At 37.3% G+C, this 23,546-nt stretch overlaps 1 protein-coding gene across 1 annotated transcript; it reads left to right on the forward strand.

Moving 5' to 3' along the window:
- Positions 1 to 1,421: 1,421 nt before the first annotated feature.
- Positions 1,422 to 23,226, forward strand: PANK3 (pantothenate kinase 3). The gene is made up of 7 exons (XM_060008411.1): positions 1,422 to 1,765; positions 7,184 to 7,536; positions 10,163 to 10,416; positions 11,914 to 12,090; positions 13,324 to 13,447; positions 15,591 to 15,716; positions 17,151 to 23,226. Exons 1-7 carry the CDS (start codon positions 1,738 to 1,740, stop codon positions 17,199 to 17,201), a joined length of 1,113 nt encoding a protein of 370 aa, XP_059864394.1. The 5' UTR covers positions 1,422 to 1,737; the 3' UTR covers positions 17,202 to 23,226.
- Positions 23,227 to 23,546: the final 320 nt, after the last annotated feature.

Raw genomic sequence — 23,546 nt, forward strand, 5'->3', positions numbered from 1 at the left:
CACAAAGCACCAATCAGACCTCAGGTCCAATCCTAAATAATACCTTGGACAAACAGTCTAAATACTTAATCTTTCTACCTTATCTTTACAGTAAGGATAACAATGGCAATAAAAACATAGTCATCACTTACTGATCGCTATCTCTACGACAGGCAACGAGGTAAGCACTTTATATGCCTTCTTTCAACTCAATCTTCATCTCAATCCCAAGAGATGTAGGCATCATCATTCCCAATGAGAATCAGAGAGATGAAGTAATTTGCCCAAATTTATAACCAAATCGCAGAACCAAGATGTGAATTCAAGTTTAAGCTCTTAATCATTATATTTCAATCATTATATTTCAAGCTAGCTCTTTGTTCATGTTCCCTAAATGATCGTTTGTGTCCCTTCCGGTTCTTATTCACAATCCTTGTCATATCCTCCACAAAGAAGGTGCAATAAGGCTCAATCCTCCATTGCCAACTCTCAAACCATCTATTGCCAAAGTCACTAAATTCCTGGTCAGCTAATTGGGGGAGGGGAGGCCAGGAAAAGAGCTCCCTGTGCTGTCCCTTCCCATTCCAGCTAGAGAACTCAGAATCTAGCAGGCACAGGGAAAGGAGGGAGAACTGTAGCACCTAATTTTCTTTTCTGGGGGTCAACTTCCCCTTTGGAAGGAGGGAGCTGGGCTACAGGGCCCCTGAGGGGACCAAGGAACTGCGGCAAAGGGCATGTGTTCCCAAGTGACTTAACTTCTCAGTTCCTGTCCCATCTTCAAAAGGAGTGATAGATAATAATTGCACGAACTTCACAAAGTTACTTAATTAAATCAAATAATTCCCCAAAAGAGCTCAGCAGAGTGCCTATTATTACCTATTATTGCTATTGCCATTACTATCATCATCATTCCAACTCCTGCATTCGCGGTGTCTCTATTAAGCAAGGGGATTCCTTCGTGAATGACTTTAATTTACAAATGCATTCACTGGTCTGTCTAAAGAGCGGCTCTAGAGCCCTGTGTTTACCGCTTTCCCTGGCACACTGACCAGGTTTTCTGCCTCCAAAGGAAGTCTGCGACTTGCAGAACTGCCATGATAGTACCAGCAAAGACTTCCCTTCCCCTTCTCCCTCAGCGGCGGCGCGAGGCTTCAGCTCTAGGGTTCGGGAGCCCGCCCACATCAGCCACCATTGGTAGCCCCGTCGCTGGCGTGATTAAGGCCCCGCCCCCTTCTCTCTGGGACCACTCTGAGGCCATCTCCGAAAGCGGAGGGGCCTCGGAGGAGGGCCCGCGATGCATCCTGGGTTTTGTAGTCCATCTGTAAGGCTGCAGCCTGAGAGCTGGGCCTTGCGACTCGGGGAACTACAATCCCCAGCAGCCGGGCGGAGAGCGAAGAGAGGGGGCCCTCGCGTCACGTGGGCGCTGGGCCTGGGCGGGCTGCTTCTCAGTGCGGCGGCGGCGGCTCGGGAGACCCGGGCCTTTTGTTTGGAGCGGCGGCGGGGGGGCCCCGGAGCGGCGAGGCCGGCGGCCTTCCCCTGCTCGCTCGGTCCCGGCCGCCCCTCGCGGGGGTGGGGGGGGCCGCCCCCTGGGCCGGGGCCTAATCTCAGGCGCCCCCGCCCCGCCCTTGGCCCGCCCCGCCCGGCCCGAGGGGAGGAACCGGCCGGGCCTCCCCGCGCGGCCCAGCTACCTCCGGAGTCTCCGCCGCAACCCTCTGCGCGCCGTACCCGAGGCTGCCTCTCGCCCCTCAGGCCGACGCCATGAAGATCAAGGATGCCAAGAAACCCTGTAAGATGGGGGCTTGGGCTCGTCGGGTTGGGAGAGCAAGTTGGGCCACGTCGGGAAGCCCCTTGTGGTGGCCTGCTTCGAAGCCGGTCGCTCCCAGCCGTCGCCCAGCACGGGATGGGGGCGGAGGGACCTTTGCAGCACCCAGTTCGAGGCTCCCTCCCATCCCCCTACGCTCGGTTGACGAACGCTTGCCGCCCCCTAGCCTTTCCTCCTCGAAAGCTGGGAGGTGCAAGGGGGAATTTTTGTTCTGGGGTTTGGCAGGCAAGACCAGAGTTACCAGCTTCCTCTGAAATCAAGTTGAAAATGGGTTGTCACAGATGTCAAGTTGCGCGGGGACATTTACCACTTTTTTTTTTTAATTTTTTTAAACTGATTTCTGAGCTTTCTGCTTGTGTCCTTGAAATCCCGGTGGGTTCCTGGGATTTGTCTCTGTTGTTATAATTAGAGCTTTTAAACACGGCGTGTAACCTACCGGTGGGTAAGTGCCGTGACTTGTTTAGAATAACAACTAGTTCATGTTTGTTTTTTTAAAAACAGAGATAAAAAGATCAAAGTCATCCGTATTCCCGCCACTCAGAGCTAACCACTATTAATCTTTTGGTGACTACCCGTAGAGATTTTTCTACGACTATATATAACCTATACTTATAAAAAAAAAAAAACTTTCCATACTGAAAGAGAGTAGATCAACTTTTATTTGCTTCCTTTTATTTTTAGCCTTTTTAAAACCTTTTACTCCTGTGAATAGCTTATTTAATCACTCAGCCGTTGTGATTGTCATACTTGAAGTTCATTCTTCCAGAGCGACTAAGAATGCGGGATGCATGCTTCTGTCTTAGAATTGTATTGGTGTTTTGCCATTTTGCAGTGTTGTGTGATCCTCCCAACAGTTCTAGGAAATCTCTTGCTATAGAACGGGAGCACTGATACTGTCTTTTCCCGCCCGTCCGTCCGGTCTTGAAAACCTCCACGGAGAGGCAACATACCAAAGCATTCCAGAAACGGTTAATTGTTATTTAAATGTGAGATAATTTGGTTCTCATTTTACTGCTGAGGAAAACTGAACTTACTGAGCCCCAGAGTAACTTTTACAAGGCTGCATCTTGTACAACTTGTACACCTTGTACACCTTTTACAACTCTGCTAACTGAGGTTCAGGGCCCTAAGTCACCTGACTCATAGTCCTGTGTTCTTTCTTTTGCACCTGTAGGGCGTAGTCTAAATACTTAGAGAAGCACAAACCTTTCTTATCTGGTAGTTTTATCTGCCAGTTAAAACATTTTTTTTAAACAATGATTTAAAAAAAAAAACACAATAGCTAAAGAGTTCTCGTTCAGGAGTCTATGAAATACTGATGTGAAGTCTTAAAATGAGAGAGTAATATAGAAATACTACTATTTTACTGTACATTTGCTGAATTAAATGAATCTTGAACAGATGCAGTAATGTAGAACAGTTGGACATCTTCCCTCAACACATAGGTTTTCTCTGCTTGTGTTAGAATTTCCATTTAGTAAAATGAGTTTAACTATGACAAGCTCATATTCTGACCCTTATGTTATTATTTTATTTTTGCCTTGACAGCGATTTGATTACTTAGATTTGGGCAAACTTATAATCAGGTGTGAATACCATCTCTGGCAAAGGTGTTTCATATCTAGTAAAGATGATAATTAAGAGTTTATAAAATAAACTTTAGGTTGAGAAGTAAAAGAACATCTATTTTTTAGAAGTAATTTGTTTATTAATATATTGTGGTACACTGTGAGACCATTAATGTTAAAAGAGTTATGCTGAAAAACCAGTCAGTTAATATGATTTAGAAGTCTGAAATAACATTTCCAGTTTCCTATATGTAAAAGATGACTTTACTGTCTACTCAGCTCTTTACAGTAAAAATAAAGAACATCTTGTTCTTTTGCATGCGGGAAAGAATTTCAACTATGAACTGTCATGGAAATATATATATATAACTGGAAAGTATTATTTCTGATGTTTCAAACCACTCAGTTTAGCTAAAGACACACTTGTTTTTGAGTTCTTGCATAGGGTTTCCTTTTTTTATAATCATAAATTTAGTGAGCACTTTGTATGTAAGCACTATCTTTTACATGCATTGCGTCATTTAATCCTTAGAGCAGCACTAGTAACTAAAAACTGTATCTCATACTAGTTAAACAAGTGACTTTGGCTTCACACATTTTCTTACAGTTACTCACCCAAGTGTTAGAAAACATGGCTTTTTGATACATCACTAGTATATACCAGCCTGTAAACCAAATGCCTGTATTTAACCAGAAAATAAGAAAAGGAATTGGTTTCACCCTCTAAATTGTATAACTAAAAGATGAGCATTTGAAATTATGTGTTAATTCAACTCCAGGAGAAGAATGAAGTCAAACAATCTAATGAAAAATTTTTTTCTAGAACCCAAACAGTGGCAATGTTTGCATTACCTTTACTTGTGTTTTTCACGCTACTTAAATAATAGTAAAAATCTAAGCAGTGGTGTTCCTCTGTACCTCAACTGACGTGATTTTTTTAAGGTAAGGGTCAGCCTCTGTTTTGCTTACCTGTAGAGCATGTAACATGATTAATAGAGTGGTAATAAAAGATTTTTTTAATATACATATATATATTTATTCATTTGGTGCAGTGTAGGTTTGGGTGTCTGCTTTGCTAACCCAAGCAGTAAGGTATGTGAAGTTTTTGTCAAGACCAGAGAGAGGTATGTAGCATATGTGTGCCGTTTGCTTCTATATAACTGTTTGTAAATTGAGTCATTACTTAAGAATGATCACTTCCAGTGGATAGTAAGGTGCAGTTGGAGGTGATAGTTTCTAATATTCTCTTAGATGTAACTAATTTACCAAAGGGGGGAAAAGTCTTCTGAAGCTCTTCTGAGGAATTATAATACTGAAGGTGTGAGTATGGTTTATTTTCTTAGTCTGTTTTAAAACAACATTTTTATTCGGAATGATTATTGGGAAGAGTGAACTGTCTTTTATTCGGGAACTTGAACAGTATCTGGAATTGACCATTGCACGTGCTCATTTTAGAATTCTGTTCCTTAAAATAATCCACCAATGCTTCTGAACATTTTCAGCATTTGGTTTCTCTTTCTGCTCCAGAACAATTAAATTCTAGTTTGGCATAGGATCCCTTTGGGCTAAAATCTGCATGGGGCCAATAGCAATTAAATAGCTCCTTAAAGCTTCTCCGCTACCTCTTACCAACACTTAACAAGACACCAAACTTTTATAATGCAGTTTGTTAGAAATTAGCAGTCTGCCCTTGTGGCTAAAGAGGTGATCAGGCATGTGGGTTTCTCCTTTTGCATACCTAATCTACCTGGTAGGAAAGATAATTTCTTGGTAGCACTCTGCTTATGCTGGTTCTGGATATTTTTGTTACTTATGGGGAACTAATGGCAGTTCTCTTAGGCTCGGGTGAGAAATAGAATAGGAGCTACTATTTTTTTGGAAGGCCACGAAAACATCATGAGAGATTCTAGGAAATGCTCAAAAGTCTGTAGAAGGTAATGTTTATTTGCCATCATCAAAGTACTTATTTATATTTATGGAAGGTACGTTTTGTTCTTTAAATGTATTTTTGGTTCATTTTTTTCACCTCGACAGTGGAGAGTTTTATTCTCGAGAGAATGAGAAATGCTTAGGCTGTATGCAAGAAGTAGGATGCTTACGCACTGGTGACCTACTTTTAACCTGTCCCTTGGCCAGAAGCAGCAAAGCTATAGATTTAGATATTTGCCTGATTTCTTTGGAAAGTGGTATTTTTCTTACCTCATGGAAGTATTAGTGGGCCTCTGGTTGTCCTTAATAACTTTGTACTTTCATCACAAATCAATAAAGTTTGAGTTTTGTGCCCCCTCCCCTTCTCATTTTAGTTAGTGACAAAATAACAAGCATAAGTATTTGCTTTAATGCACTGGAAATTAGATCACTTGCTAAATCAAAGGAGTGGATCGTAATTAAGAATACGTGTCTTCTGTGTTCTTGTTGCCTCCCCCATACTTTTTGAATGGTGATTATTTCTCTGGCATAAGGAAATGAATTCCAGAACTCTGCTGAGTTGAAAGGATCTCTATGCAAAAGAAGGGACCTATAATGTTCTAGTTTGGATATTAAGGTAACCAAGACTTTCATGGTCTGCAATATAGAATCTCCAGTTACTCTTCCTTTAAGAGCAGATACCCCTAAGAGAACAGACATAGACGTATCTAACAGGCTGGATGTGAGGTGAGTCTTGAATGGCCTCTCCTTTATTTTAAAAGTGTGTTACTGGGAATTCCCTTGCAGCCCCCGCTTTCACTCCCAGGGCGCAGGGCGCTAGTTCAGGGAACTAAGATCCCACAAGCCATGGGGCGTGGCCAAAAAATATATATATCAAAAAAAGTGTTTTACTTTTTAAGATGGCCTCCATTGCTAGCTGCCCAACAAAATTGAGAAAATTTAGTTTCTTCAGCATCTTAGCTGTTTATACAAATCTATAGGTGACAAAAGCATTGTGCCTGTATAGAGAAATGTACCGAATCTTTTCTCATTGAATCGTATGTTTCCAGTTTCTAATGGTACACACATATCAAATAAGTAAAATATCAATATATAAGAAACAAAGGGAACTAAATTTCCTTGACAACTTATACATAATAAACTGTTAAATACATGTTGTTAGGCATTTTGTAATCTATGTATCTTAAGTATTATTTTTGAGTCTCTATCATAATGATTAAGATCCCAGAGAATAGAAACAGACCTTAAGGAAACTAAGATTTGAGAGGTTAATGGCTTTTCCTATGTCATATAGCCCAGTTAGTGAGAGAGCACCAAGTCCCAAACCCAGATGATGCTACCTCCCCAAATGTGCCTGTTTCCAAGTAGATTTACTTTCAGCGTTATCAACAGCTAATTTTATTAACCAGATGCACTAAAGAAGCCTAGTAAGTTTAATGAGCAAAGAAAAAAAGTTCTTTTTAAGGAGGTACTTTTCCCTTGGGTTACTTGAAGTGATTATAGGCCAATTTTATTACATTAAAATCGTAGAAACATTTTCAAGCCGTAGGTGATGACCTATTATTAAAACCAAATTGGTCCAAATTTTTCCTAATCTCCTGGGGCACATGATAACTATGTAATAAATGAAAAGGAATGCCTACCAGACCAGGAATTAAAAGGCCCTGGTCCAGCCGCAGGCATGCTGAGTTATGGGTTTTGAGAAAATACACAGAATAACATTTTGAAGGGAAAAGGGTGAGTTTCACATAGATTTGTCTTACCTCAAAAGTATTATTGACTGAATGCATGATTCAGGGTAAATGAAGCTTGTGGCTAATTAACTAGGTCCTAATTTGCATTTCTAAAATCAGGATATATATTTTTATTTATTTTTTATCCATAGCTTTCCCATGGTTTGGCATGGACATCGGGGGAACTCTGGTAAAGCTCTCATATTTTGAACCTATCGATATCACAGCAGAGGAAGAACAAGAAGAAGTTGAGAGCTTAAAAAGTATCCGGAAATATCTGACTTCTAACGTAGCCTATGGATCCACTGGTATTCGGGATGTACACCTTGAACTGAAAGATTTAACGCTTTTTGGCCGCAGAGGGAACTTGCACTTTATCAGATTTCCAACCCAGGACCTGCCTACTTTTATCCAAATGGGAAGAGATAAAAACTTCTCAACATTACACACGGTGCTATGTGCTACAGGAGGTGGTGCTTACAAGTTTGAAAAAGATTTTCGCACAGTAGGTATTTCGCTCACAGGCAAAAATCGGTACCCATTCTCTTCAGTTTTTAAAGTATGAGGCTCGTTTTCTGTCTGATACGTTCCTTAGACTAGTTCCCCCTGCTGATACAGGGGAAGTATGTATTCATGACTTACTTTTGATTGGAGCATTTAAACACCTTTATACAATGAGTAAAAACTGGCCAGAGTTGGGCCTGTCGTACATAATATGGAGTAAAACCTGCTAAGTTTAGGAACTGCTACAAAGCTACAGTAAAAGCACACGTCAGTGAATTTGGCAGTGTGCAAAGCCAGATATAAATGGGGCTTGAAATATTTTCACTATTATTATCCTGTGTTTGCTTGTTTTTTTGAGTATTATCCAGTCATCTCTCCTAAGGCCACCATCTTCCCAAACCCTAACTGAAACCTGTATCTTTTGATTAATAGACACCTGAATGAAAGTCCCTATTAGCCCTTTTTTCTTGGATTTTATACCATTGACCCTACCATGTTTCTGTCTTAAAGGGGGTCATTTGGATATGGCAGGCGGATTATGTAAGCGTCGATTTCTGTGCTAGTAGGGGTTTGCCAAGTATCCAGTCCTTCCCATTAGAATAAAGATTTAAAAGTTTAGGGCTTCCCTGGTGGCGCAGTGGTTGGGAGTCCGCCTGCTGATGCAGGGGACCTGGGTTCGTGCCCCGGTCCGGGGCGATCCCACATGCCGCAGAGCGGCTAGGCCCGTGAGCCATGGCCGCTGAGCCTGCGCGTCCGGAGCCTGTGCTCCGCAACGGGAGAGGCCACAACAGTGAGAGGCCTGCAAACCGCAAAAAAAAAAAAAAAAAAAGTTTATACTTGGATTTACTGAAATTTGTTTTTCTTGAAAATATGCATGTGGACCATTTCGTTTCTCAGATTCACATAAGAAAATCTAGAACATAAGCGATCACTTACATGGCTCACGGAAGTGAATACCTTGTAATTTGGGGTAGTTTTTATTAAAAATTTTTATGATGAGTAATACTGATTTGTATTCAGTTTATTGAGTAATCTGACCATAAATTCGAATCCACTTTTTTTGGATGCGTGATATTTAGTGTTTGCCAAAAGCAGTGTCCTTGAAGCCAGCTCTCACCTGGCCATTGTTTGGAGACCCTGGTATTCAAATTACGGAGTTCTAAGTTTTTTTTAAGAAGTATTGATATTTTCTAGTGATGAAGTTTTATAATATTTGTTTTTGTTGGAGCTCAATCATTTATTAAGCTAATATTTGAACACTTAGTTTGTGTTAGGTATTGTGCTAGGCACTGAGAAGTCAGCTAGGAATAAGACACAGACTTAGCTCTCAAAGAGTGCAGTATCCTAGACCACACATTTAAGTGAACTATAAGTTCAGTGCATTATAATTAAGAAGTACAATGCATTATAATTAATACTATTGCTATGAAAAGAGATGCCATGGGAACACAAGGGGGAGTGATACCTAATAAGTCCTTAGAGAATTGAAAAGCTTATCTAAGCTGAGATCTTTTATAGTAAATATTTTATAATATACTCTTTACTAACCTGAAATGAATTTAATAATTTCATATTAGTACCCAAACTATAATATAAAGACAGGAAGTTAAGGTATTTATATATCAGTAGGTAGATTCTCTGGTATGATCACACAAGAGGGCATAATGAAGTAGTCAGATTTAGATGCTTGTATGTACATAGATTGAACTTAATTTCTAAAGCCACAAATGCTAAGATTGATAAGGTATGTTTTATTGGAGAATCAAATACCATAAGTGGTATTGCTGTTGTGACATAACTTTCGAAGATGCTAAACAACACAAGGTAAAGTTCCAAACAGTAAAAAGTACACTTCCTCACTTTATGTGGTGGTTGCGTTCCTAGCAAATTTAGTATGTATTAAAACCATGTAAAGAATACCTTGTGTCGGGCTTCCCTGGTGGCGCAGTGGTTGAGAGTCCGCCTGCCGATGCAGGGGACACGGGTTCGTGCCCCGGTCCGGGAAGATCCCACATGTCACGGAGCGGCTGGGCCCGTGAGCCATGGCCACTGAGCCTGCACGTCCCAAGCCTGTGCTCTGCAATGGGAGAGGCCACAACAGTGAGAGGCCCGCATACCGCAAAAAAAAAAAAAAAAAAGAATACCTTGTGTCTATACACATATAGATAAAATACTTCCTGTTTACATAGGCTCAGATAATTATAAATGAATTTTCCTACTGCTGCCTACAAAAATGTCTGTTGTAATGTTCAAAGGTAATACAGGGAAGGGTTAACTCTTTTTTTTTTCACAACTGCCCCACCCATTGCAGATGTCTGGCACCCCAAGTCCCTGCCCAGTAAATGTTAGTTTGATTCTCTCCTCCTCCCCATCTTTGTGAAAACTAAAAAGTCCACACAGATTTCCAAAACACCTCTAGAAGTAATACCACCACCACTGAGAACCACAGGACTAAATGAAGTCCCTAAGAGATTTTGACACAAAAGAAAACAAGTGAAAACGTGTGGGTTGTAAATGATTTTGAAGTTTTGTAAAGTACATGGAAATTATATGGTATAGTCGAGTAAAGTATTTTGAATGCGTTCCTTTGTTCACTTTATAAAACTCGCTTTGGTGTTTTTTTACAGATTGGAAACCTCCACCTGCACAAACTGGATGAACTTGACTGCCTTGTAAAGGGCTTGCTGTATATAGATTCTGTCAGTTTCAATGGACAAGCAGAGTGCTATTATTTTGCTAATGCCTCAGAACCTGAGAGATGCCAAAAGATGCCTTTCAACCTGGATGATCCCTATCCACTTCTGGTAGTAAACATTGGTTCGGGAGTCAGTATTTTAGCAGTCCATTCCAAAGACAACTATAAACGAGTAACTGGGACAAGGTAGTAACCTTTTTGTTCTTAAGGCAGCATGCATATTGTTTTCTACACAGAAATTGTGAAATCTAATGTGTATTGTGCAACAGCTAAAAATGTAGATGTGTAAGTATAAGTTAAAGTGTTGCAGATAATACTTTTTTATAAGGCATGTGTGTAGACTCAAACTAAAATCATTAAATGTTTATATTTGGTTAGCATCATTTGGCATCAAAATTTCCGTAATGAAAAGAGTGAATTTTTATCTGGAATGATTCCAATAACATTTTAATTTTCCAAAGCATTTTTCTCATTTTTATATAGATATATTTAAGCCTAAAGCTTGAAACATTCTTATTTGATTCACATTTAAGTGGAGTATTTGGCAACATTGTAATTAATTCATATAGGATGAATTTAACATGAACTCTTTTCTTTAATACCTGGAATATGAATGTGAAATGAGATTTAAAATTTTTCCTTATGATTCCAATATGTCCTTTATCACCTTTTAAGGAAGCTGGAGGCTCCTGTTTACTTAATTGAGGAAGAAAGATTTTAGGATGCTTTAAATTAGATTGATTTGTGGAAAAAACGCTGGCCATGCTCTGCAGCATATGGGATCTTAGTTCCCAAACCAGGGATCAAACCTGTGCTCCCTGTGTTGGGAGCACAGACTCTTAACCATTGGACTGCCAGGGAAGTCCTGAAAAAAACTCATTTTAATTTTAATGTAATACTCCTATTTGAATAATACTTAAATTTAATTAGTATTTTATTTCTGTGGTGGCTGAAAAGTCTACCTCCGTTGAAACTCTCTATGCCAAAGAATTACAGGGAAGTACTGCCTACTTCAATCAATTCAAAAAGACAAATTCAGTCTATTAACTAAATTCCAACAGTGATTCAGGAATATAACCTGTTAGAAATTTAGGTGAGACTAGGGAGCAAAGGTTTTGATTTTAGGGGCTAGAGTGGCATAATTTCATTTTGTGAGCATATCCAAAAGAATAATAGAACCAAGTTAACTTCTGTCTTTAACATGATGACCAGCCTGACATAAATGTCCTCACTGTATTCATATCGGAGTCATGTAAATGTTAATGTATCACGTTGGGTTGATTTCAGCCTTATCAGGCTAAGTAAATAGGCCTTTCACAAAATTATTTCCTGGAAACCATTTAGAATTACAATTTTTCTCCTTTTAATTTGTACAGTATTAACTTTTAGCACTCCTTTTTCATGCACACAAAAACATTTATTTTTAGCAATTACAAAGTGTAAGGTATCAGGTGAAGATACTAGAAGATATAAAAGGTCTTCTGTGTCTGTTGTTTACACGACGACATTTTTTTCCTTTGGTTTATTCTTTGATCTGACAAATTTGGTTTTGCTATGTGTTTTTCTTAGGTTTAGCAATATCTATCCATGTGTTCATTGAATAAATGAGTGCTCCATCCTTTTACTTTGGAGAAAGAATACAGTGTGTAAATGCAACTTACCAAGTTTCTTTATTTTCTTTAGCCTTGGAGGGGGTACCTTTCTTGGTTTATGTAGTTTATTGACTGGCTGTGAAAGTTTTGAAGAGGCTCTTGAAATGGCATCCAAAGGTGACAGCACCCAAGCTGACAAGCTGGTCCGTGATATTTACGGAGGAGATTATGAAAGATTTGGTCTGCCTGGTTGGGCTGTAGCATCTAGGTAAGTTTAACATTTACATTGTAATTAAAGTTGCTTATTTAGGTTTTTGGTTTTTTGGTTTTTTTTCCTTGCGCTACGTGGGCCTCTCACTGTTGTGGCCTCTCCTGTTGTGGAGCACAGGCTCCGGACGCACAGGCTCAGCGGCCATGGCTCACGGGCCTAGCCGCTCTGCGGCATGTGGGATGTTCCCGGACTGGGGCACGAACCCGTGTCCCCTGCATCGGCAGGCGGACTCTCAACCACTGCGCCACCAGGGAAGCCCGTGTATTTAGTTTTTAGAAAGCAGTGTATCAGGAAGTTGTAAGGGGCTTCCTCTTACCCAGTTTAGTTCTAAGTTTTGAACATTGATGTCGTTTTAAAATTAAATATACATCAAGAAGTCTCCCCTGAATGCACTATAGGAAACTGTTTTTATTAGTTCTTGAGTATCCTTCCAGTGTTTCTCTATACAAATACAAATAAATATCCTTATCCTCCCCTTACAGAAGGTAACTTTTAGAAGGTAACATTTATATACCATTATATAGTATGCCGTATACAGTCGGGTCTCCTTATCCATGGTTCCTCATCTACAGAGTCAACCATCCTCGGATCGAAAATATTTGGAAAAATAATTCCAGAAAGTTGCAAAAAGCAAAACTTGAATTTGCTGCACACAGGCAACTATTTACATAGTATTTACATTGTATTAAGTGTTATTAAGTAATCTGGAGATGCTTTAAAGTATATACCTAGGTTATATGCAAATACTACATCATTTTATACAAGGGACCTGAGCATCTAGAGATTTTGGTGTCCAAGGAAGGTCCTGGAACCAATCCCCCATGGATAAGAGGGAGGACTGTATAGTCTACAACAGCAGTATATCCTAGTCTGTTTGCCTGCCCCCCCCCCTTTTTCCCCTCTTCCTTCCCTCATCCTTTCCCTCCCTCCCTACCCTCTGTCTTCCTCTTTTTCCTTCCTTTCCTCCCTCTCTCCCTCCTTCCTTTCTCCCCCCACCTTTTTTTTATTAACAGCTTCATGGTATTTCATTGTATGAATGTATCATAGTTTGATAGATGTTTGGGTGTTCCCAGTATTTTCCTACGTGCAGTTCATTGGGTCAGTAAGTAACCTTGTACATGTATACCTTATTTTGTACATGTGTAGATTTATCTGTAGGCTGTATTCTCAAAATGTATGAAATGTTGTTTGTTATCAGCAGATTTGATTTTGTTTTTCATTTCTCTGCAGTTTTGGGAATATGATTTATAAGGAGAAGCGAGAATCTGTTAGTAAAGAAGATCTAGCAAGAGCTACATTAGTTACTATCACCAATAACATTGGTTCTGTGGCACGAATGTGTGCTGTTAATGAGGTAAAAAAAATTGTTTAATTATATGAAAAATGTGAGTTGGAGTTTTATGTACGTGTAGCAGGCTTCTTCGTATTCCTTAAGGAGGCCTCATAGGATCGAGATCTCTTAATCCATTAAATCCCAAGATTCATTAATATATATGTTACCTATCCAATTGTGATACTACCTTTAAAGAAAGTAGCAGATAATTCAAAGCGGAAATAGGACAAAGAGATAATTTACATTTCATATTTATCCAGAAACCTTTTCAGAAATATACAACCTAAATATCTTTAAGTTGTGAAACAAAAATTCTATCTAAACAATAAGACGTTTTGAGGTAACTTACTATTGAAAGTGGGTGGGTACTTTTTTCCTGCTAGTGTTACCTTTGATTACTGAAGTACTTGGAAGTTTTCTTACTGCCCTCGGCTTCTTTACAGTGCTGCCTTGTTGCATATGGATCAAGCAGCATTGTACAGGGCTATGAAGGCACTGAGACCGTTCTTCACATGAAATTTGAATGATGTATACTTACAAAAAGCATGTACTGCTAGATTTACCTCATAATTGGGTTATTTTTATTTGAAGAAGACTGTATATACAGTTTTGCCTTTGTGTAATAGAGGTATTTGCCCATTTAATTTTTATAAATATCAAATACTTTATAAATGTGTTGGGAATTTTACTTTTTAAAGGAATTCTTCATTTGTTCACTCATTCGTTTATTCATTGAGTAAATATTTAGAGTACCATGTGCCAGGTATTGTTCTGAGCACTTGAGATAAATTAGTGAAGAAAACAAAGATCCCTGACTTTGTGGAGCTTACAGCCATTCTAGTGTTGTAGTAAACAAGTAAATTATTCCGTATTAGGTGATAAATGCTATTTTTAAAAAGGAGAAAATTAAACAAGATAAAGAGAATTGAGAGTAGACCAGAGAGTGGCAGAGGACAAATTACTGAGTAACTGGGTGTAGTTAAAGGAAGGCTTTGTTGAAAATGTAACTCTTAGGCAAAGATTTGATGGAGGTGAGAGAATCATGGGTGCAGATATTTGGGGAAAGGGAGGCTCCAGAAGAGAGAACAACTGTGCAAAGACTCGAATTAATCCTCTGAATTACTCTAAATTCAAAATTAGAATACTGTCTTTTAAGTTTCTTAATAACAGTGTAGTAAGTTAGTTGAGGGAGCCACTAGCAGGCATTTTAACCTAGGTTTGGGAAATATATCACTTTGAGGGGGCAGACAGTAATCTGGGATCTTTTTTGTTACCCCTGTAGGTCCAGATTTTCACTGGCCAATTGACTTAACAGTAATTAAGGCCATAATTTACGCTATTCAAACTCAGTGTGCAAAAATGTACACTCAGAAGTACTTACATTGTTGTGAGGGTAGAAATAGGTTTTTTGGAGATTCAAAACAAATATTAGTTCCTCCATCTGGAAGCCCTAGGGGTTGGGTGGGCATGCCAGTATCCCAGTCAGTTTTGCTCTCCAGTCCTATAGATAAAGTCCACGGTTTCTGTGTCATTACTGAGCATAAACTGCAAAATGCTGACCAAGTTTACAGGTTGTTTTTAATCCTAAACACGTTTAAAATACTTTTCCTTGGTTTGTCTCCTTTTATCTCGTCAGTGACATTTCTCCAAATTACTTTCTTTGCTAAATGTATTACTTATTGGCCATTTTCAAAAATAAGTCTATCTATAATCATTAAACTAGGGTCTTTCCAGAACTTTTCTTTTTAAATTAGACGTTATTTTTTAGGGCAGTTGTAGGTTCACAGCAAAATTGAGTGGAAGGTACAGAGTTCACTGACCCCCTAGACGCACAGCCTCCCCTACTGTCAATATCCAGCACCAGTTTGGTACATTTGTTAAAATCGATGAGCCTACATTGACACATCATCACTCAGAGTCCATAGTTTACATTTGGGGTCACTCTTAGTGTACATTCTATGGGTTTTGACAAGTGTAGTGACATGTCCTAAACTAATTTTTAAATATTCAGGATTATGAAGGCATATACCAGGAATGCAGTAGGCACTAAAAAAAGGTAGTAGTTGTTTATATTTGTAAGTAGAGATCTTATAAACTGTATTGTATTGTAAAATCTACTTGATAATTCTTTTTTCAAGTCATTTTCTTTGTTCTTTTCTTTTAGAAAATAAACAGAGTTGTCTTTGTTGGAAACTTTTTACGTGTCAATACTCTCTCGATGAAACTTTTGGCATATGCACTGGATTATTGGTCAAAAGGTCAACTGAAAGCATTGTTTCTAGAGCATGAGGTATGATATGAAAATAAAGTTTTGTGAATTTTAATAGCATGCTTTTAAATGCAGTTTCATATATTGTTCCTTGCCGGGTACTTTGTAAGTGAAGTATAAAACTGCGATTTACGTAAATAGTACATTGATTCCCTCACTTCAGTTTGAGTTAGGGGGTGGGCATTTTTGTAACCTGGCAGACATCCCATTAAGATGAGAATCTCACAGTTCTGAAAAAGAGAGAGCAGTATCAGGTCTGTGAGCTCATTAAATACTGGGGCTGCTTGTGTACTTAGTGGGTTTGTTTTGTTAAATTGTTTTCTTTTGTTTGTTTTGTTTTTTATTGTTGTTTTTTGGCCGTGCCTCAGGTGGGATATTAGTAGTAGCTCCCCAACCAGGGGTTGAACCCGGGCCCTTGTCAGTGAGAGCACAGAGTCCTAACCACTCGACCGCCAGGGAATTCCCTCTTTCTTTTTTTGTCCTCCCCTGAGAGGACAAATGTTAAATATGAACAGTAAAAATATATATGATTTAGCAATGAAAATCTCCTTAATCCTCCCACCACAGCCTCACCCCCACCTCCAGTGGTAACCACTGTTAACATTTCGGAGTTTATTCTTGGAGATTTTTTTTTCCTATTCGATCACAATATCCAGTTAAATTCTGATTGGAGCAAGTATCAGTTCACAAAATGTTTTGGATTAAGTAAACTTACCTTGAATTATTTGTGGTCAAGTGAATATTTTATTAAGCATTTTAATAATACAGATTCTGAGTATTTGTTCTGCTCTTATGAGCTTCCATGTGTCATTGTCACTGCTTTCGCTGTAGAGGTCAGAATGTGTACTCTTGTGCACCTCCACCTGGCGTGTCCTCTGCTGTGGGAATGGCAGGCAGAGCCAAAGGAATTTTCTTCAGGAAAGGGGAGGGGAGCCAGAATTGCAACAATAGTCCTAGAAGCTTTAGAGTCTAACAGCCACTCTTTATAAAAAAATATGTATTTCAAAGGTATATATATTATAATTAACTAGAAAATGCTTAGCTTCAATTATAATACAAAAACATATACATATATATGTATTGGGTTGGCCAGAAAGTTTGTTCAGGTTTTTCTGCAACATCTTAAGGAAAAACCTGAACAAACTTATTGGTCAACCCCAAATTTGTACTATATGAAGAATATATACTACCAGAAAACTTAGATTGTTTCAAGTAGACTGTTGATTGAAATATTGAGCAATTAAACATGGAATTCAATTACAAAAAAAAAGTTGTATATATTGAGAATACAGTTTAAAAAAATTTTTTTTACAATAACTGATGACACAAATTGGTAGCTTTCTGAATCAATGTTCTTAAATAGATTATACACAAGTATGTGTTCTTAATAGTGGTTAATATTACATGTTCATTTAGAAGTTGCACTACATTAATAATTGCTTTTAAATTATGCAGGGATATTTTGGAGCAGTTGGTGCACTTCTTGGGCTGCCAAATTTCAGCTAAAGCATCGGGTTTCTCTCTGTTAATGTCACTCAAGAGGAACTGAAAACTGGAGGTGTTATTACTGCATTATTTGTCACTGGGAACCAAAGGATGAAAGAGTAGCACTATTCCTGTTGATTTTTAAGTATCAGAATATGGTAAGCTGCTATATGTTGCCATATTAAAAAGAGAGCTCCAGTAATGTGAAGTATTTCTAAGTGAAATGCTTTCCCTTCTGTATATAGCCAGTGTTAAATCCTTAAATGCAATACAGCCTCTGATTAATGAGCTTCCTCTGAAAAAGATTTTCTATTTATTTTATTTTATGTAGCCAACATTGCAGTACTGTATGTTCAAACATGAATCTTAAAGTCTCAGAAATGTTTATCTCATGAAAAGAATTGATTCTGAATATTTGTTACAAGTCTGTTCTATGTGTGTTTTGGTTACTAGTAAGTGGACAGTAACATATCCTGTATCGAAACTTACTGAAATGGCAAAGATGATCATTTTAATATGATTTTAGAAATGTTAAAGCAATATTAATTATTCATTACTGTTGTTTTCCAAACATATCTTCTCCCAAAAATCATGTTTATGTGCTCTTTCCCCAGAAGTATAACCTTTTTCAAATGCCATAATTTAATTGAAATACTGTTGTTAAACATTAGCCTGAACTTTAAAATGAATCCTAGAAAATGCACATAATTGGTGATACTGCATTTTTTGTATTTTGAGTTTATCAGATAGTACATTTTAAAATGTTGTTTAATTGGAGGCTTAATTACTTATTTGAAAGTCCGTTCAGTGAGGTCCCAGGACTATTTGAATGGAGTATGGTTTATGTGTATTGGTAGGGTTCTGTGCTCTTCTCTCTATACCACATTTATCTTAGGCCCAAAGTTAGCCATTTCTGTTTAATTAGGTCTGAACCATCAAAGCTAAAGACTGTCTTCTACTGTGAACAGCAGCAAAATCATTTGTTCTAAACAGATGTTATGGAAATTTAAAAGATGAGTTGTTTTGAAACTGGGAATCTGAGGCAGTATTGCAGAATTATAAAAGGATCAGTGTTTCGTACATTCTGGTAATAAAAGCATTATAGTTCCAAAATTTGTAAATCCTTTTGCCTTGGAATTTATTCTGTATTTTGAAGTCATTTTTTATAATGTTATAAATTTTTTCAGACTTTCATTTTGGTAGTAACATTTTGGAGGTCCAATAGTTCAGCAAAGTTTTTTGAGACTGTCACTTATGGTTTAGGAAGTTGAAAGACGGGGAAAATTGGGAAAAACTGTTCACCTCCTTAAATTACAGTAAATCTGGATGTACTTTGAAGAGCTTAAAACTTTTATATTACAGGAAGAGGTATTATGCTGTCTTTTCACACGACAGTTTTGCTCCGTAGAGAACAATTTTCAATTGAATCTCAAGAGGTGGTGCTTGATAAAGATATTTCTCCCTGTAGTTATGTTCAGAGGGAAAAGCATGTGAAGGTAATTTTTAGAATGTAGAATATTTAGAACTTTGAATTCATGTCAGTCAGTGGTCATTTTGAAAACCTACAGTGTTTAAACATTTTCTTACTAAATGTTTCCATTTTCGTGACTAGATATTTCAGCCAAAAGCTATATTTTTAATTTATTTTAGAATTGCATGATTGGGCATCTGTACAAGAAGGTTTTGCTTTTAAATGATAACTTCAAATTTCATACCTGTGGCAAACTGTACGTTAGCAGTTACAGGTTTGGGGCTGTCGTCAAGAAGGAAATGGAATGGTAAAAGTATATACAAGTTAATTTGATCAATACTTTGGTTAATTTGGGACTATGATTCATACTTTTTGTCTTTTGAAACTGAAGTTACCTGCTAAAATGCATATAAAGTGACCAACTATTTCACCACTGTGAGAAAAGCTCTTGGCTTTTCTCTTGTACAATCTAGAATTACTGGAGTAATTCTAATAAGTATTTCTAATAAGAACACAGAATTGGGATGAAGGCTGCCAAGATTCTAGTTTTTTATTATGATCCCAGGAAAATGCTTGAATAAGCATAGAGTGGTAAATAGGTTTGGTTCTAATCCCAATCAGCTTCAGAGCTCTTATGTTCTTGAACAGTGCTGTCTAATAGAAATAAACGTGAGCAACATGTAATTTTGCGTTTTCTAGCAGACATATTTAAAAAGTAAACAGGTGAAATTCATTTAAATTATATATTTCTATTTAACCCAGTGTAGCTGTGTGATCATTTCAACATGTAATCATTATAAAAAGTTATTTAGGGTTTTTTTGGGGTTGGGGGATTGTTGCTACCTAGTCTTCAAAATCAGTATGTATTTTACACTTACAGCACAACTCAATTTGGACTAATCACATTTCAGGTTCTCAGTAGCCACGTTTGGGTAGTGGTTACTGTATTAGTGTAGTTTCTAGAACTAGCTCTTAAAAATGAACACTATCATGTATTCATTAAAACTTAAATTTGAATCTGGACTTTTTAAAGAATGTTAGAGAGGGAACACGTGAGAACCTTATTTTTTAAATACGTAAAGAGGGATAAGAAATACCTCATTTGGCCTAGTTTATTTTATTCAGACAAACTGTAGTTCTGACCATTCCAAAAAACATCTTACATTGCATCCTGCCATCTCATTGTAGTAGGTATCGTTTTTCTAATGATACTAATAAAGTTGCCCAAGACACATCCTGAGCATCCTCATCAGTCTTCAGAATGTATATTTCCTTCGCTGCAGTAAATTTGATGATTCCAAAGACTTAACCCCACACACACACCTTGTCTAATTGAACTTTGAGAAGCCAATTCTAAAGGACTAAAAAGAAACCTTTTTAATTCTTCATTGAGTTCTGTACACACAAGGAGAATCTTGTTTATAACTTGGTGGATTTAATTTTCATTTTTAAAAATAACATTTTCAAATGCAAGGATCACTATCAGTTTGCTCGGGCGGTTGGTAAAGAACACAAGGTCTAGAACGTTCCACCACCACTACCACCATCCGTACCCCCAGAAGACTGCCTTTTAACCAGAGAGACTTTGAGAACTAATGGCCTTCAGTTCTACACCCCAACTTCTCCAAAGACAAAGTACTAGTAGACTTCCTTGCCTGTTGACAAGGGCGTTCCTTGCTCAGCTACTCTAGTTGAAATAGGTGGACTCTTAGTTTAGGTAAAGTTAGCGCTATTGCCAGTAATATATGTGGCGTCTTGACAGTCCTTCTAGAGGTTCAGATTGTTTGCCAAATATTAGACTGTGAAGATTCCTGAGTTTTTTACCTTTGCGTGCAGATGTGATTGTTGTATTCTCAGTACCAGTTCCTGAAAGTCCACTTCTGTAAGAAAAATGAGGCAGCTCAAAGGGAAAAAGGTTTTCCTCTATGTCCAGCGGTACTCTTGCCTTCTAAGAGCAGTCCATCTTGCCTTGAATCAAGGCATCTTGCCTTGATTTCTAAGGTCGCATTTTTGGGTGGAAAGCTTAGCAAGGCAGTAGTTTCCAAATGTCCTTTATAACCACTCTGCTTGTTATATGCAAAATGTTTCATATTTTAATATTTTGTTTTTTCTCTATCGAGCACTTTATGCTTTTTAGTCTGTTGCATTTGAGAATGTAGTTTAGAAACTTTTTCTCTTCTAAAGCCATGTAAAAACTGGATGATCACCGGAAAAATGAGTATGTGTTATTTTGCATTTAACTTACTGTTTTGTGGTATGTATAAACAAAATATTAGAAACATACTGCATTTTTGTAACAATACTCTTTGACTTTATTTAACATGATTTGCCATGAAATATCAATGATCTATTTTCCCAATAAGCTTGTTTATTTTAGGGTGTTTTATTCTAATAGAGAAGGAATTCAGCCAACTTGGTTTCTGTCATCAGATAATCTCAGAAAGTAATGTTCTTTATCTCTATTACTGCCTGTTTTCAATATTTGAGACCGTAGCTTTATATTTCTACTGAGCCTAGTAACTGATGAGCAAAGACCCCAAAAAGTGAGTAATTATTTTTCTTCCTTTGAGGTATTTTAATAGCCTATTGAAAACAGGGGTTCCATGAAAAGCAGACTGTCCCAAAAGACAGTTAGTTGCTCCATTCATGGCATCATTTGAAGTGACAGAAACAATTTGTTCAGATACGTGGCATCATGTTTTAGAGTTCATTTTATTTGTGTTTATATATGTTGAGAGGTACTGGTTTTTGGATTCTCACCATAGAATGGTATTAGTTATTCTCTCATAATGTTTTGTTACTACCTGTAATGGCCAAGTAGTAGATATACCTTAAAGTAATATCAAGGGGGTGTGTGTGTGCGTGCGTGCGTGCGCGTGCTTTAATCTGTAAAGCTATCTGGAATTTTTATTGTGCTATAACTTCAAAATTATATGGGCATTATAACTTTTCCATTGTACAAAAAGAAACATACCACTAAATTTATGGATGTTTGAATGTTAGATATATTTGGGATTTTTTTAATAGCCCTTTTCTTTAAGCTGTTTCTTATTTCTGATCATTGTGAGTTGGGATAGATGTGGGATAAACCCCTCCTAGAATTATTGCCTTTGTCAAACACAATTCATAGTGGGATTTATAAAACACAATTTTAATTATCTCTAAGTGAGTTGAAATATCATAGATTGTAGTCATTTACATCAAGTATGATAAAGACCTAAAGTACCTTTATCCTTAGGATTGCCTGAGAATAATCAGATTGTACATGTGTCTGATATTTCCAGCTTAATAAATGTAGCAGTGAGTTGATGTTGGGACTTCAGGTACTACAGTTGGTACTGAATGATGTGTTTGAGAGGAAATCAGTTTTCTTTTTCCTTAAGAAAAAAACCAGAATCTTTACATTCTGGCTCTTTGTGTAGTCAAAAGACTATTTCTCTTTTTAGATTTTCAGTCTTTTTGCTGTAGCGGCCAGTAATTTTGTGTTTAAAAGAACGAATGAGGAATGTATTTTTCAAAGGAGTGAATAAAGTTAAAATCCAAGGTTTTGAATTGTATAAATGTGCAACTAAATTTCAAGTCTAAGATAGTGCTGATTTTTTTTTCTATTTCTCAACATCTTTCATACATTGCAGTACCTACAGTTCCAGTAGCTTTCAAAGAAAACATTTCAGTTTTGTATAATTTGTAAAATATACATAAATAATGCAGATAGTTTGAGATTATTTTAGCTTTATGTTGTGTCTCTGAATCATACGGATCTCATACCTGGCACAGTTGATAGTTGTCACGAGTATTAAGCCATTTTGAAATCTGCCACTTTTTTTCTGAGGTGCCCTTTTTAGTTTACATTTAGAAACAAAAGATAACTTTATAGACCGAACATTAATATTCTGGTCTCCTTGTCCTAAATACGGTTAATGGAACATGGATGTAAGTCAGGTTAAGGTGGTTTTATCATTTTTTTAATACATTGTGTGCTTTGACTTTTTATTTGAACTACAGTGAAGCTTTGACTTCTTAACTGAAATTGAGTGGCATTTGTCTTAATTCTGCCCAGTTACAGATCAAATCATACCTAGAAAATGTTTGTGTTAATTTTACTTATACAAGCCATTTCCGTTTAAGTTGCCTTATTCTATCTATTGCATTGTTCTTGCCAAGTCTGAGCTCTGTCATGTTGGAATTATTCTAACACTGAATCTGTGATGTAAAAATGTATGATGTGCTACAAATTTTATTCATAATAAACTAAGTTATAGCCTATTATAACCTATAAAACATTTCTTGTAAATTGTCTAATTTATTTTTCATTTATGTACAGTTTCTTATGTAAATTTTTTAAATACTTGTTGTGGTCTGTTCTATAAACATTCCTGTTCTCTTTTCCTTAAGGCTTATTTGCATGAAAGAAACTTGGGTTTTGCTTGTTTGTATTATATGGCCACTGAGCCAACTTCAGTACTCTCTACCTTTTCTGTAGTTTTAACTTTTTCTAGTTTTGTTCATATTCTAAATAAATGTTAAAATCATGATTTTTATTTCCTACTTTGCAAATAAATTCTGTTAAGTTGTTTACTGTGTTATCTTTTTATTGTTTATATATTGTATTCCCACATTTCCACTTCAAATAAATATAAGGTTTTAATGAAATCAACTATAGTAGAATGTGTAAACTGAGAGAAAGGACATCGTAAAGTCTTGCTCACCTTTGTATTCCCAGTACTTGGCACAGAGAAGGCATTCAGTAAAAAATACTTATTGAGTGAATTAACTGTAGAGGAAGTGTCTTTATCTATCTAGTCTCCCTTTATAAGATGTAATTGAAGTTTTTCCCCACTTTCCTCTCCCCAGCCTTAGAAAGCACAAATGTAAGTTTAGCAGAGGTGCAGTGC

Source organism: Delphinus delphis, chromosome 3 (genome assembly GCF_949987515.2).
Source record: "Delphinus delphis chromosome 3, mDelDel1.2, whole genome shotgun sequence".
NCBI classification, from domain to species: domain Eukaryota; kingdom Metazoa; phylum Chordata; class Mammalia; order Artiodactyla; family Delphinidae; genus Delphinus; species Delphinus delphis.